Source organism: Somniosus microcephalus, chromosome 10 (genome assembly GCF_052327205.1).
Source record: "Somniosus microcephalus isolate GS21.2 chromosome 10, FLI_Smic_1.0, whole genome shotgun sequence".
NCBI lineage: Eukaryota > Metazoa > Chordata > Chondrichthyes > Squaliformes > Somniosidae > Somniosus > Somniosus microcephalus.
The window spans coordinates 109,349,876-109,366,639 of NC_140996.1; the positions used below are offsets into that span (position 1 = coordinate 109,349,876).

Here is a 16,764-nt window from a genome sequence, read left to right on the forward strand (position 1 = left end):
TTTCTTTTAAATGGACCATCATAGCTTGGTCCTTGTGTAGCTTTGAGCCTACCACTGTGTTCTCCTCTTAGGATTTTTCATAACTTGGTTTTTAAACTATTTATCTGTGTTTGCAGCTCTATGTCGTCCAGGCTGTTTATTACAGAGCATCCTGTAGTATAAGTGGTGAAAATATCGTTCTAGCTTCCCCTTCTTTGTCTCCCCACGCCCATAATATGCTCAGCACGTAAGTTGTACAGTTCTGCTTTGTCTATGTTGGCAAAGTCAAATTCATAAAATTTCCTAAACATTTCCGTTAGCAGGGCCTGGTACAACTGTTCTGCCTCCTTAGGACACCATGCAGGTAAGTTTACCTCGGTAAGGTTTAGGATCACTGAAGCTACCACGTAGTGTACCCCATGTTATAGTACCTTATCGGTCGGCACTAATACAAACCCATTCCCTGGTCCCTTGGTTGTGGTAGGACACCTTTCTACATGGTCCGTGATGTAGAGGTCATGTGTAGGGGCTTTCGGGTGCGTGCCATGAGTTTAATGGCATTGACTGGGATCGGGGAGTGTGGGACCGTGGCCGCATGCGGGCTAGAATCCCACCCCATCCCCTCCCCGGCATCTTGCCATTGTCTGGAGAAGATGATGGATATGCCTGTTGGGCAGACTCTCTCTGACCCCCACATACAGACATAGATTCCCTGTTCTGACTCCCACCACTTATCCCAACACACACTCACTCCCCCTCGGGCCCCTGTGATCGTATGGTGGGTGTCGTTCCACAATCGTTCCCAGTCGACTGTACAGTCCCCTATGTCCCTGTTCAGCTTTCTGAGCCACCACCACCTATCCAGGGGAATCCATCCCCTGCATGTAAGACACACACATTTCCCCTTGGTGATGCTGACCCTTGTAGCAACGACCTGTACCCTGGGGCACGGGATGGAGTCCTCCCCGTGTGTGAACCTGGTCTGGATGGAGTATTGTGTGGAGTTAGACCCCAGCCACCCTGGCCACCTTCCCTCATGGAAGTAGATGGCGAGCTCCTCCACACCCAGCTCGCCACCCCCAGCGGTAACGATTGGTGCTCTCTCTCCCGAGCACCCACAGATATGGGAGTCCTCCACCGATGCTCACCCCCACCAGGGCGAGCAGGAGCAGAACCCTCCTCATGCCGATTTCCTCTCTGTAGGGACACACAAAACAGATAGCCTTGTCCCGAGAAGGTTCTCTGGCTTGACACAGTTGCTGAGTTTCAAAAACTTAAACTTATCATAAACTAAATTAAATAATAATAATCCTAAATCTACCAACTGTAAAACACACTTAAAAATTTACCAGAAAGCTATGTACATCCGCCACCCGTCTCCGGACGGTCAGGCTAATTCCTGTTTGGTCTCCGTCTTTGTGGCTTCTGGGCAGCTTGTACGCCTGGGCGTAAGGTGGCCTGTGCCACCGGACCCGGAGAGTCCTCCTTAAAGGAACTGGGAGTTTCTCTGAATCCCAGATGATAGGGGGAGTGTGCCCTCCTGTACTGCAGCAGACTACCCCCTTCGGTGTGGCTGCTGGCTCCCTGCCCTGTCCTGTGGGTTCCGCACAGCCTGATGCCGCAGGCTGGGGACCATTGTCTCTCTCTCTGCCCAATGCTACCTCTCCTGTGAGTCCCTCACCGTTGGAGGTGGCAGGCTGGGGATCGCTATTTTTATGCTGATCCCTGACCTTGGGCATTCCCTTTTGGGTTGTGGCCCTCCCGGGGCTAGACCATTTAAACTGGTACACAGGTGACCACGGTAGTTTCGGCTGTGATATGTGAGGAGACCTCCTTAAGGCTCCGGTTACTGGGGGTGTGTCCCAAATAATTGGTGGGAGGGCCCCTCCAGTAACACAAGCCACTGCCCCCTCCAGTGCAGTCTGTGAGTCTGCCACAGCTGCAGGCTGATGATCTCTATTTTTAAAACGGTTCATCCTTTCTGGCCGTTCCCCTTTCTCGGGTTTAAACAGTATACATTGATTAATGTGGATTCACTTTGTGCGGCGAGGCATCTTTATGGCATAGACCATGGGGCTTGCCTTGTCCACAATGCTGTACGGCCCCATGTACAATGGTTCAAAACTCACTAACTGGGCAAAGTCCCTCACCATGACCTGATCCCCTATCACCCACTCATGGTGCCTTTTGGGCTCTAGCAGCAATTGGTTACTCCGGTGCTGTTTTCCCATGTTGCTAGCAGCCTGCCAGTGAATCTGCTTAAGGTGTTTAAACAGATTCCTGATGAAGCTGTCCCAGTTCACCTCTCTGAGCTGACCTTCTGTGAGCATCGAGGCTAGCACATGGGTGAGGGTCCGCAAAACCCTACCAGTCATGAGTTCGTGTGGGCAATACCACGTGCTTTTTGACTGGCTGGCTTGGATCACCATTAGGACCAACGGTAAGACTTCTACCCACTTCTTGGGTGAATCTCCCATCTCCTTACGCAGACTTTCTTTGATGGTACGGTTTAAACGCTCCACAGGACCCAATAATTGCTGGTTGTAGGCGACATGCCATTTCCCCTCGATGCCGAGTACCAGGAGGGTCTCTTGCATGACCTGTCCGGTAAAGTGACTCCCTTGGTCGGACTCCACGTACTGTGGCAGTCCCCATCATGAGAACACTTCCCTGACCAAGATCTTAGCTGTACCCAATGCGTTAGTTGTTCGGCAGGGAAAAGCTATCACCCACTTTGAAAACACATCCACCAGGACTGGGCACTACTTGTAGCCTCACTGGGCAGTGGGTAGGGGCCCGATGTAATTGATCTGGAATGACTGCCATGGTCCCTCTACCCTCCTGATGTATCCCAAAGATACCTTCCTTTTCTGGGGTCAGGGTTATTGGCAGCACAAACTAGACAGCCGGCACAGAACTCACGGACATGTTCCTGGCCACCATCATGCCTGTTCCACCCGCTGCCAGGTGGTCTCAGGCCCGGGATGCCCCGCTCCTGGACTCTCATGGGCCAATTGGAGGAATTCCCTTTGGTGCTGCTACGGCACTACCCATTGCTCCCCCCTGAACAGCATACCTTCCTTGACGGTGATGGCTGCTGTACCGTATGGGCCCTCTACTTTCTCCCCTTTCATAAGAACATAAGAACATAAGAAGTAGGAGCAGGAGTAGGCCATAGGGCCCCTCGGGCCTGCTCCGCCATTCAATAGGATCATGGCTGATCCGAACCTAGACTCATGTCCACTTCCCTGCCTGCTCCCCGTAACCCCTAATTCCCTTATCAGCTAGGAAACTCTCTATCTCTGTTTTAAATGTATTTAATGTCGCAGCTTCCACAGCTCTCTGAGGTAGCAAATTCCATAGATTTACTACCCTCTGAGTGAAGAAGTTTCTCCTCATCTCAGTTTTGAAACGGCAGCCCCTTATTCTAAGATTATGCCCCCTAGTTCTAGTCTCACCCATCAGTGGAAACATCCTCCCTGCATCCACCCGATTTCAATAAGATCGCCTCTCATTCTTCTGAATTCCAATGAGTAGATGCCCAACCTACTCAACCTTTCCTCATACGTCAACCCCCTCATCTCTGGAATCAACCGAGTGAACCTTCTCTGAACTGCCTCGAGAGCAAGTATATCTTTTCTTAAATATGGAAACCAAAACTGTATGCAATATTCCAGGTGTGGCCTCACCAGTACCCTGTATAACTGAAGCAAGACTTCCCTGCTTTTATACTCCATCCCCTCTGCAATAAAAGCCAAGATTCCATTGGCCTTCCTGATCACCTGCTGTACCTGCATACTAACCTTCTGTGTTTCATGCACCAGGACCCCCAGATCCCTTTGTACTGGAGCACTTTGCAGTTTCTCTCCATTTAGATAATAACTTGCTCTTTGATTTTTTCTGCCGATGTGCATAACCTCACTCTTTCCAACATTATATTCCACTGCCAAATTTCTGCCCACTCACTTAGCCTGTTTATGTCCTTTTGCAGGTTTTTTATGTCCTCCTCACTCACTGCTTTCCCTCCCATCTTTGTATCGTGGGCAAACTTGGATACGTTGCACTTGGTCCCCTCCTCCAAATCGTTAATATAGATTGTAAAGAGTTGGGGTCCCAGCACTGACCCCTGCTGAACACCACTAGTCACTGATTGCCAACCCGAGAATGAACCATTTATCCCAACTCTCTGTTTTCCGTTAGATAGCCAATCTTCCACCCATGCCAGTATATTACCCCCAATCCTGTTATTTTTTATCTTGTGCAGTAATCTTTTGTGTGGCACCTTGTCAAATGCCTTTTGGAAGTCCAAATACACCACATCCACTGGTTCCCTTTTATCCACCCTGTTTGTTACATCCTCAAAGAATTCGAGCAAATTTGTCAAACATGACTTCCCCTTCATAAAACCATGCTGACTCTGTCCGATTAAATTATGCTTATCCAAATGTCCTGTTACTGCTTCCTTAATAATGGACTTTAACATTTTACCAACCACAGATGTTAGGCTAAATTGTCTATAGTTTCCAGCATTTTGTCTACCTCCCTTTTTAAATAAGGGCATTACATTAGCAGTTTTCCAATCTGCTGGGACCATTCCTGAATCCAGGGAGTTTTGGAAAATTATCACCAATGCATCCGCAATCCCTACCGCTACTTCTCTCAAGACCCTAGGATGTAAGCCATCAGGTCCAGGGGATTTATCCACCTTAAGTCCCATTATCTTACCGAGTACCATCTCCTTAGTGATTTTAATCACGTTTAGCTCCTCCCCCCCTATAGCCCCCTGTTTGTCCAGTGTTGGGATATTTTTAGTGTCCTCTACTGTAAAGACTGATACAAAATATTTGTTCAGCGTTTCTGCCAACTCCATGTTCCCCACCACTAATTTCCCGGTCTCGTCCTCTAAGGGACCAACATTCACTTTAGCCACCCTTTTTCTTTTTATATAACTGTAGAAACTTTTGCTGTCTGTTTTTATATTTTTTGCTAGTTTACTTTCATAATCTATCTTCCCTTTCTTAATTAATCTTTTAGTTATTCTTTGCTGGCTTTTAAATGCTTCCCAATCTTCTATCCTCCCACTAGATTTGGCTACTTTATATGCCCTTGTTTTCAGCCGGATACTATCCTTTATTACTTTACTTAGCCACGGATGGCTGTCTTTTCTTTTATGTCCCTTTATTCCTCAGTGGAATATATTTTACTTGAAAGTTGTGAAATATCTCCTTGAATGTACACCACTGCTCATGTACCATCTTACACTTTAATCTATTTTCCCAGTCCACTTTAGTCAACTCTGCTCTCATACCTTCATAGTCTCCTTCATTTAAGCTTAGTATGCTGGTTTGAGATCCAACTCTCTCACCCTCCAACTGAATATGGAATTCAACCATGTTATAGTCACTCATTCCAAGGGGATCCTTTACTAGGACATTTTTTATTAATCCTGTCTCATTACACAGGACCAGATCTAAGATTGCCTACCCCCTGGTTGGTTCAGTAACATACTGCTCAAGGATCCTGTCCCTAATGCACTCTATGAACTCTTCCTCAAGGCTACCTTGCCCAATTTGCTTTGTCCAGTCAATATGAAAGTTAAAATCTCCCATGAGTATAGCTGTTCCCTTATTACAAGCCCCAACTATTTCCTGATTTAAACTCCGACCAATAGAGTTACAACTGTTAGGAGGCCTATAGACTACGCCCACTAGTGAATTTTTCCCCTTATTATTCCTTACCTCCACCCAAACCGTTTCACTATCCTGATCCTTTGACCCAATATCATTTCTGACTATTGCAGTGATTCCATCCTTTATTAACACAGCCATTCCACCTCCCTTACCTTCCTGTCTGTCCTTCCTAATAGTCAAATACCCCTGGATACATAGATACATAGATACATAGAAGATAGGAGCAGGAGTAGGCCATTCGGCCCTTCGTGCCTGCTCCGCCATTTAATGAGATCATGGCTGATCCTTTAATTCAGTATCCCGTCCCCGCCTTCTCTCCGTAACCCTTAACCCCTTTTGCCCGTAGAAATATATCTAATTCCCTCTTAAATATATTTAATGAGCTGGCGTACACTGCCCTCTGTGGCAATGAGTTCCACAGGTTCACCACTCTCTGAGTGAAGAAATTCCCCCTCATCTCTGTCCTAAATGGTTTAGCCCTTATCCTTAAATTATGTCCTCTAGTTCTGTTCTCACCCGCCAAGGGAAACATTCCTTCTGCATCCAGTCTGTCTAGACCTGTCAGAATTTTATACACTTCTATGATGTCCCCTCTCAATCTTCTAAACTCCAGTGTGTACATCCCTAAACTACATAGTCTCTCCTCATAGGTCATTCCCGCCATTCCTGGTATCAGCCTGGTGAATCGCCGCTGCACCCCCTCCATGGCAAGAACATCCTTCCTCAGATGAGGCGACCAAAACTGTACACAGTACTCGAGGTGTGGTCTCACCAGTGCCCTGTACAGCTGCAGCAAGGTATCCCTGTTCCTGTATTCTAACCCTTTTGCTATGAAGGCCAGCATACCGTTTGCCTTCTTGACCGCCTGTTGCACCTGCATGCTCGCCTTCAGTGACTGGTGTACAAGAACACCCAGGTCTCTCTGTACTTCCCCCTCTCCCAATCTATTGCCATTTAAATAATAATTTGCCCTCCCGTTCCTGCACCCAAGGTGGATAACTTCGCACTTGTCCACATTATAGTGCATCTGCCATTTATCCGCCCAATCGCCCAGTCTGTCCAAATCGCTCTGGAGCTTCCTGGTCTCTTCCTCTGAGCCCACCCCACCTCCTAGTTTAGTGTCATCTGCAAATTTGGAAATGCTGCATCCGACTCCCTGATCCAGGTCATTAATGTAAATTGTGAACAGCTGGGGGCCCAGGACAGATCCCTGTGGTACCCCACTTGTTACTGCCTGCCATTCAGAAAATGAGCCGTTTATTCCAACTCTCTGTTTTCTATCTGACAGCCAGTTCCCTATCCACGCCAAAACTTTCCCCTTTATCCCATGAGCCTCAATTTTCCATGCTAATCTTTTATGTGGGACCTTATCGAAGGCCTTTTGGAAGTCCAGGTACACCACATCTACTGGCTCTCCCCCATCTATTCTACCAGTTACTCCCTCAAAAAATTCCAATAGATTAGTCAAGCACGATTTACCCTTTGTAAATCCATGTTGACTCTGTCCTATCCTGTCCCCATTTGCTAAGTGCTCCGCTATTTCATCCTTAATGATGGACTCCAGCATTTTGCCCACAACTGATGTAAGGCTTACAGGTCTGTAATTACCTGCTTTTTCCCTACCCCCCTTTTTGAATAGTGGGGTAACGTTAGCTACCCTCCAATCCATCGGCACTGTTCCCGAGTCTAATGAATTCTGAAAAATCATCCTTAGTGCATCCGCTATCTCTAGGGCCACCTCCTTCAGTACCCTAGGATGCATGTTATCAGGCCCTGGGGATTTGTCCACCTTCAATCCCTTTAGCTTCCTTAACACCATATCCTTAGAGATATTGATTTGCGTCAGTTCCTCCTTTGCCAATGTCCCTATTTTTCCCGATATCCCAGGGAGGTTTTTTGTGTCTTCCTTCGTAAAGACTGACCCAAAGTATGCATTTAGTTGATCTGCCATTTCCTTATTTCCCATTATATATTCCCCCGTATCTGACTGCAATGGACCAACTTTGGTTTTCACCAGTCTTTTCCTTTTGATATATTTATAAAAGCTTTTGGAGTTAGTTTTTATATTTTCCGCCAGCTTGTTTTCGTAAGCTATTTTGCCCCTCTTGATCATGCCCTTTGCCCTCCTTTGCTCTATCTTAAACTGTTCCCAATCTTCCGCTCTGGCGCTTTTTTTGGCTATTTTATACGCCCTATCTTTGGATTTTATGCTGTCTCTAATTTCCCCTGTTATCCACGGTTGAGTCACCTTTTTAGATTTCCTTTTATGTTTAGTTCCCAGTCATGATCATCTGGCAGCCATGTTTCCGTAAAGGCCACCAGATCATAACCATGTGTAGTTATTTGTATCGTCAACTCGTCTATTTTGTTACAAAAGCTACGTGCATTCAGATAAAGAACTTTTAAATATGTTTTGTGACAATTTATTCCTGCTTTTGCCCCCTTTACTACTTTACCTTTATCTTTATATACTCTGTCCCTTCCTGACACACTCTGGTTTTTAATTCCCCCACTGCTACCTTGCTCTATTGCCTTCTCTGCTGACATTTTTATTTTTCGCCCTCTTGAAACCTCCCTCCCACTAATTAGTTTAAAGCCCTCTCTACAGCCCTAGTTATTCAATTCGCCAGGATTCTAGTCCCAGCACTGTCCAAGTGAAGTCCGTCCCAACGGAACAGCTCTCTCCTGCCCCAGTACTGGTGCCAGTGTCCCAAGAAGCCAAACCCATTTCTCCCACACCAGGCTTTGAGCCACGCATTTAACTCTCTGATTTTATTTACCTCAGCCAAATTTGCTCGTGGCTCAGGTAGTAATCCAGAGATTATTACCCTTGTGGTTCTGCTTTTTAATTTGGCCCCTAGCTGCTCATACTCCCTCAGCAGAACCTCTTTCCTTGTCCTATCTATGTCGTTGGTACCAACATGGACCATGACAACTGGATCCTCTCCCTCCCACTCCAAGTTTCTCTCCAGCCCAGAGGAGATGTCCTTAACCCTGGCACCGGGCAGGCAACACAACCTTCGGGAATCTCGCTCTCGGCTGCAAAGAACCCTATCTATCCCCCTAATGATACTATCCCCTACCACTACAACATTTCTTTTTACTCCCCCCACTTGAATGGCCCCTCGTTCCACGGTGGTGTGGCCAGGTTGCTCATCCTCCCTGCAGTCCCCGTTCCCGTCCTCACAGGGAGTAAGAGCCTCGAACCTGTTGGACAAGAGCAAGGGCTGCAGCTCCTCCAACACTACCTCCTGGATCCCCGTACCTGCCTCAGTCATAGTCACACCCTCCTGTCCCTGACCACGGACTACATCTGAATTAGTTAATCTAATTGGTGTGACTACTTCCTGGAACACAGAGTCCAGGTAACTCTCCCCCTCCCTGATGTGTCGCAGTGTCTGAAGCTCGGATTCCAGCTCATCAAAACGGAGCCGGAGTTCCTCGAGCATCCAGCACTTACTGCACATGCGATCACTGTGAACATCAATGGTGTCCACCAGCTCCCACATATTGCAGCAGTAACACATCACCTGCTCTCCCATTCTATGTAATTAATTAAATTTATTAATATTATTCTTAAATACCCTCTGCCCCGATTCTAGATGATGAATATCACACCTCTATTTAATTGAACTTACCAACTAATAAAGGCTTAAAAGGGAAGGAAAAGTACTCACCAAGCAGCCAATCACCTACCAGCTTGGCTGTGATGTCACTTTTGAATTCTGACCTCCCCTTGGAATGCTGCCTGTGGAGCCTATTTAGGCTGCCTCGCCTTGCTGCTGCGGCTCGACTCGACACCCGCTGCTGCTCCCGGCTGCCTCGACTGGGCTTCACCTCACTGCTCCGCCTCCGTGTTGTCTGCTAATCCTGAGGCTGGCAGGTAAAACAAGGCAGAAACAAAACAGAAACAGCACCTAACACCCCACTCACCCTAACTCTCTCACTCACCCAAACTCTCAATGGCACTCTCTGCTACTCGCACTCACTTTCGTGAGCGCATTCAGGATGGTTCTGAGGATGGGATCCCATACCTGGGCCTGCTTTAGGTCCGGAACCAAAGCTATCCCCTGTGTGCCTTCCTTGTCCCAGCTTGTGGCTACCAAACCTGTTCAGTAGGGATCCCACAACTCTCATTCCCTAGCCCCCTGTTTTGCCAATTCATCTGCCTTTTGGCTGCCCTCCCGCATGGGTTCTGTCTTTGACTGGGCATTAACTTTATGGATATAGACCTTCCCTTCCTCCCCCATGGCTGTCATGATTTTCTCCAGCAGAGGCTTGATTGCCGGGGATCTCCTGTCAGTGGAGGTGTATCCGCGATGGGACCAGATGGCCAGGTATTCCGTACACGAATTGCATGTGAAAATGCTGTCCGAGCAAATCGTGTGCGGGGTAAGGAATTTCTCAGAGTGTGTAACCACATACACTACCGTGGACTGTTCTGCCTGCTGGGTGCTCATGGTGCTGGGGAGTTTAAATGCCAGACCCTGTAAGTCGTTCCGCAGCAGATACTGTACTGTGCTCGAACTGTCTACATAGACTTCGCGGCCTGTGGGGTGTATCCCGGCCCAAAAACCTTTGTTCACTTCCCATGCCCCTTCAATGGAACACCGCTGGGCTGTCCCTGGATAAATCATGTTGGCTGCGAGCTTTGGCTAGCAGAGGCTTTTCACCCTTAGGTCCAACTGGGAGAGAAGCATGGTCCAGCGAGCAATGTGGGCACTGCTCACCGTCCCATCTTTAATTCTCTCTTCTAGGAGCATTTGGGTGGGCGCGTGTTGGGTAAGGAGGGTGATGCGTGAGATGCCTGTGAAGATCAATGATCTTTTCACAGCCCAGTGAGTGGCGAGGAGGTGCCTCTCACAGTTGGAGTAGCCCTTCTCCACATCTGTGAGTATCCTGGTGGAGTAAACCACCGGTCTCAGCTGACTGGAGCAGCACTGCACTCAGACTGTCCCCGCTCGCTGCTACCTCCAGGAAAAACTCTTTTCACCCATCAATAGCCCCTAGAGCCGGCGAGGTCTGCAGATCTTGTTTGAGTTTTACAAATGCTGCCTCGCAACCCTCATCCCAAACCTACTCCATTCCCTTATGTAGGAGTCGGAGCAGAGGGGCTGCTGTGGCTGCGTAATCCTCAATAAACTCTCTGCAGTACCCGGTTAGCCGTAGAAAAGATCTCACTCCTGTTACTGTATTGGGGGCTGGTAACTCCTGCACTGCTTCCCTTCTGGCTTTATCGATGGCCCTTTCCCCTGCGCGCACAGCGAGTCCTAGGAAATTTACTTCCTGTTGGCCGATCTGTACTTTCTTAGGGTTTACTTTAAAGCCTTCTTGCCTGAGCAACTCCAGCAGTTCAGCCAGTAGTGGACTGTGTTCCTCTCCTTCATCGGTGTACAGGAGCAGGTCATCCACATACTGAACTAACTGTCGAGGCTGGCTGAAGCCCTTTAAACAATTTGCCATAGAGTGGTGAAAAATGCTAGGGCTGTTGTGGAAACCCTGAGGTAGGCAGTTCCAGGTGTATTGTTGGCCTTTAAAAGTGAAGGCGAACTTGTACTGGTCCTCTCTCCATAGAGGGATCTGCCAAAACCTGTTGGAAATATCCAGCACCCTGAAGGTGGTTGCGGAGGCTGGAATGCTTCCAATGAGGTCGGCGACAGCTGCGACCGTGGGTGCACAGGCGGGGATGTTTAGATTGAGTACCCGATAGTCCACTGTGGTGCTCCGGGAGTTGTCCAGTTTTCTAACTGGCCACAGTGGAGAGTTTACTTGGGTGGCTATCAGTCTCAATGCCCCCTGTTTGACCAGAGAGATCATGGCTGTTTCCATGTCTGCCTCCGCTTCCTTGGGGAAATTGTACTGCTTTTGGGGTCGGGTCATGGGGTCCCCATTTACACTAACTTCGACCCCGTTCACCTTCCTACAATCGTGTTTATGAGTGGCAAATGCACCAAGGTGTGCTCGCACAAATGCCTGGTACTCCAGTGGAGTGTTACTGACCATTAGTTTGAGGTCGTAACCCTCCTTTGGTTTTACGGTGCACAAGGTCCCCTTGCCCTGTTTCTCTGGGATAACTGCCACTTCACTTTCTTTGTCGGTGCATGATCCCCACAGACAGTGGTTCCTAAGATCCACTAGAATCCTGTGGCCTATGATAAAATCAGCCCCCGGGATCCCTTTTCCTTCCTGCTCCCATTTCATTAAAACACAGGTCCACTTCATGTGGAGTGCTCCTAAATGAATGGACAGCGGGATGGAGAATGAGCCAGCCTGCTCGTTACCTGTAAACCCCACTAAGCTGTACGGGACCCCGTTAGACAGAGGTGAGGCAGCGGGGTTATCTGAATAGACGATGGTGTTTGATGCTCCCGTGTCCAACAGATAGGTCCATTTCACCCTTTCCACCTCCATTTTAACAAGCGGTCTTTTCCATGCATCATACTCAAAGGGACACAGGTAGACAGGCTGCGCTGGCTCTAGTCATAGGTTTGTGTTGGGTGGGGCAGATGGAGTTAAAGCACCCGTCGCTGTTGCTACCTTCCCTGGGCCAACTAATAAAACTCGGAGCGCAGCTACTATTGAATCAAGCGTGGGGGGAGAGGTCGGTGTTTCTGGTTTTGGGGCAGGAGTGGAGGAGTTATTCCCTACATTATCCTTCCAGGGATTTCTACAGTCCCTTCTCCCATGCCCACATTTTCCGCACCCGAAGCAGTTACGCCTTGTATTAGAAGGGTTACCCCCTTCCAGGTGCCATTCTTTCTTGCTAGTAAGTTTTATTTTGTGAACCTTTCCTTTTGTTTGGTGTTCTTCTTCCCCTCTACCATTGCAGTAAGCCAGGGTCAGTTGTCTGACCACTGTCTCCTCGGTGACCTGGGGGCCTTTCGGGTCAATCCAAGGCTCAGTCTTGGCCCTGATCCATGGCAAGCTGCTTGTCACTAGACTTTGGAGCCAGTGGGCCAGCCCGTCCTGGTTCATGTGAGTCCGGTTGAGATCCCCATTGTAGGCACTCTTGTACACAGGCCACAGCCTGTCTGCGAAGGCCTGTGGGGTCTCCCCTGCTAACTGTGTAGTCTTCTCCACCTGGGAGGAAGCACTACCATCATTCATACCCATGGCCTCCAGAACTTCCTCCCGGATGGCAGCATACCTGCCCTGCCCTTTCTTGCTCTCTGCAGAGAGGGACTGGTTCAACTTGCCATCCAGAATGAGCAGGAGCATTTTGGCCATCTGAGAGTCATCGCACTCGTTGATGCCTACTGCCTGTTCCACTTCCATGAAGCGGACTGAGGGGTCTCCCTTTTGGGTGAGTTTGTTCAGGTGACTTACCATAGCCCTAAGCTGTTGGGTATCATGTGGAATCACTAATTGGATTTCAAGGGGTCCCTGACCCCCACCACCGCCGGGCGGGCCAAACTTTTGCTGCTGAGCCGGACACATCGGCCCCGGCTCCGACCTTTCCTGCATTGGCTTGCCCCCTTCTCCCTGCTGCCAAACCGAGTTAAAACCCGGCGCCACAGGTGGTGGTGGTGTGCTCTCTTCCCTGCCTTCCTTACAGATTGCCTGTCCTTCCTGCTGCCCAACCGAGTCATTCCCTGGCGCCACAGGTGGCGTCTGAACAGTTTCCCCTTCTACTTCCAGACCCACCTGCACCCCACCTGGGCTCACTAGGCACACCATGCCTTTTGCCCTGGACAGAGCAAGGTTTAAACTATCGATCTGCTTTTGGCAGGGGCCGTGATCTCCCGCTTCAAAACCCCTAGCGCTTGCTACCTTATAAGCTGCCTGTACGTCTCTTAACCTCTCTTCCTGTTCTTTTATTTGCCTGGTAAGGCGGGCGTTCTCCTCTCATAACATTAACTCATTACTTTTTTCCTCGGTGACTTGACACCGAAAATATTCATGTCTGTTCCTGTGCTTTTCAGCTATCTTTAATTTCTCCTGACTTTGGGCCTTAAATTCCTGCAATAAACATTCCCCTGCTAGAGCCCTTGCTTGAGACAGTTGAGCTGATTCCCACAGCTGTTCTGTCAGTGCCTCAATTCTCTTATCTAAAAGCTGGATCTGTCGCTGGGAGCAGACAAAACAGATGGCCTTTTCCACAGACCTTTTATGATCCTTGCTCTCAGTCCATTTGGCTGCAGCGTCCATGGGACACTCAGCGCACAACAGACTGGTCACCCATTTCTTGGTGATATTCACCTTCTCAAACACATAAGAGGAAATCCTCTCTTCCATCTTATTTCTTTCCTCAAATACAGTGTCCACTGCATCACATCCATTTTGCCATGGTCCTGCCGTGGTCTCCATTTCTGTAGGGGTGGTGTTTGGGGTCAGCTTCGCCTCTGGCTTATGAGCGGTTCGAGTCTCCCACTCCCTTGGTTCTAGACCTTGGACTTATTTGGGGGTTGTAATGAAATTGCAGCAGGCAACTGAATTTTGGTGAAAGAACTTTGATCTTTATTTGAGAAAGAAAATACACAACACAATAATCTTAACGCTCTAAATTGGAGGAACACTTCGGAATATACGAGGGAAAATAACAATAGACAGAATACTTCACCCCTCCCAATCCCACTTCACTTGCTAAGTTGGGCTCCAGAGGACCAGGGATAATGCTCACCAAAACGACTTCTTTTGACAGTTGTAGAGGTTCGCGATTTCAGTGTTCTCTAGATCTTGCATTGCTGGTCAGTCTTTGCGTGCCTGCTGATGCGGTCAGGTGCGTATTGGATCTATCAGGTGAGTACCCAATTTATTTTGGTTAGAAGTAGGGTTTAGAGTCTTTTCAGTAAAATCTTACCCAGGGGTAAGTCAGGATAGTTTGTAGAGTGGAAAAAACTTGTGGATCTTCGGTTTCTTCCAAGTTGGTTTCTTGTTGGTCGCGGTGGCCCAATATTACCTGGTTGCTGGTAATATTTTTGGTTGTTTGCTTCGTGGGGTCCTGGTCTGCCACGATGGTGTGTTACTTCTTTGAGAGGGAGAACTGCTTCGAGATGGACTTCTTGATCCCGATGTTGGTGAATCTCCTCTGGGTCGATGAATCTTCTTACTGGAACTTGAACTCGAACTAACTTCCTCTTGGACTGCTATCTTGAACTTTTTTCTGTGAGAAACAGGCCTTTAATTATAGTGATTGAGGCCTGCTAATCTGCGTGCCTAATCAGTTCTGGCTTATTGTTAGTTTTGGCGGGCTTGTTAATTTTGATTGGTTTGTATTGTTTAAGTGGTTTCGGTATGGTCTCATCGATCTTAAGTTGTTTTAAGAACATGTGAAGTGGTTTTGGGATGGTCCCATCGATTGTTTAACCTCTTGTTTAATTGCAGTAAAGTTGTCTTTTCCTGTGGGGGCCAAGGTTCTTTTGTTGGTTTGTGGCATGTTTTGCATTATGCAAGATTTTGGATGGTTCTGTAATTTTGGCGGGAACTGCTTTTCTGTTGGTCTATTGTCAGTATGTAAAATGACTGAGACAGTTTAGATAGTCCCCAAACAGTTTGGTTAATGCCAATACCCAAAACTGTCCATTTACAGAGGCCAATCCCAATTCTTTTGTTGCAGCCTTTTTCCTTCCACAGGCTCAAGCATGCTTTTAAAAATAAAACCAAAATCCTGGGGTCTTTGATTTTAAATCTCCCTTAGGCCCAATATTCTTATACCATTCTGACATGGTTTATTAACAGTCCAAAAATCCCTTCTTTTGGGTAATCTTCTTGGTTTTGGGGGATCTGCTGAATTTTGAGAATCTTACAATAGCAACACAATGTTCTGCTATTTTTATAATTTTGATCACAAATTTTCTAGTTTTGCTCAACATGTTATCCCAGAGGCCTAAAATATGTGTCAAGGATCAACTTTGGACCAGCTCCATGATCTAGCTGCACTCAAACCAGTTCAACTCCCTCCTGCTGACTAATATCCTCCTTCTCTATCACAGTTATATCCTCTTCTACAACTAAAGCTACAGCATCTCCTCTGTGAGTCAACCTATTTTTTCAGAATCCCTTGAACCCTTTTAACTGCACTTCAGATCCATCATTTTTATCCACCAAATATTTCAGAGATGACTGTTGTAACAATTGTTATTGGAAGCATATGCCTGTAATTCTAATATTTTATTTTGAAAACATGTAGATTTAAGATAAAAACATTTCAAGGAATTCTGTGTATGCTTCACATGGTTCATCCCTGTAAACTATCCTAGTACTGTAATTCAAATGTATTATATTAATACTACTACCATCAGCTGCCCCATGGGTCCCCAGCCCTAGTGAAACTACATACACTTTGAGTTGTGGTATCTTCTGTCCTAACCAATTTAGATGTTTCTCACTGGCATTTTCTACAATTTGAGCTAGCCTTGTAGCCCTCAGACTATTCAGATGAACCCCATCCTTCATGAAAAATGATCCTCCCTAGAAAATGTCCTCCAATTACCAACAAGGATAAGGCATTGGCACGGATTTTGCAGTGAAATCATAGAATCAGAGAATGGTTACAGCACAGAAGGAGGCCATTTGGCCTATCGAGCCCGTGCCGGCTCTCTGCAAGAGCACTTCAGCTAATCCCACAACCCCACCCTTTCCCCGTAGCCCTGCAAATTTTTCCCCTCAGATACTTATCCAATTCACTTTTGAAAGCAATGATTGAGTCTGCCTCCACCACCCTTTCAGGAAGTGCATTCCAGATCCTAAATATTTGCTGTGTAAAAAAGTTTTTCCTCATGTCACCTTTGGTTCTTTTGTCAATCACTTTGAATCTGTATCCTCTGGTTCTCGACCCATTTCCAATGGGAAAAGTTTCTCTCTATCTACTCTGACTAGGCCCCTCACGATTTTGAATACCTCTATCAAATCTCCTCACAAACTTCTCCGCTCTAAGGAGAACAAGCCCAACCTCTCCAGTCTATTCACGGAACTGAAGTCCCTCATCCCTGGAATCATTCTCGTAAAACTTTTCTGCACCCTCTCTAAGGCCTTCACATCCTTTCTAAAGTGCGGTGCCCAGAATTGGACATGACTCTCCAGTTGAGGCCGAACCAGTGTTTTATAAAAGTTCATCATAACTTCCTTGTTTTTGCACTCTATGGGCAGGATTTTC

At 47.4% G+C, this 16,764-nt stretch overlaps 1 protein-coding gene across 1 annotated transcript in view; it reads left to right on the top strand.

Moving 5' to 3' along the window:
• Positions 1 to 337: 337 nt before the first annotated feature.
• The window catches only part of LOC147111623 (collagenase 3-like), a 186,251-nt gene continuing 169,824 nt past the window's right edge, over positions 338 to 16,764 (top strand). Inside the window, exon 1 of the mRNA XM_085998286.1 lies at positions 338 to 343. Within this exon, the coding sequence (XP_085854412.1) occupies positions 338 to 343 (6 nt within the window). The remainder of the gene's footprint in view (positions 344 to 16,764) is intronic.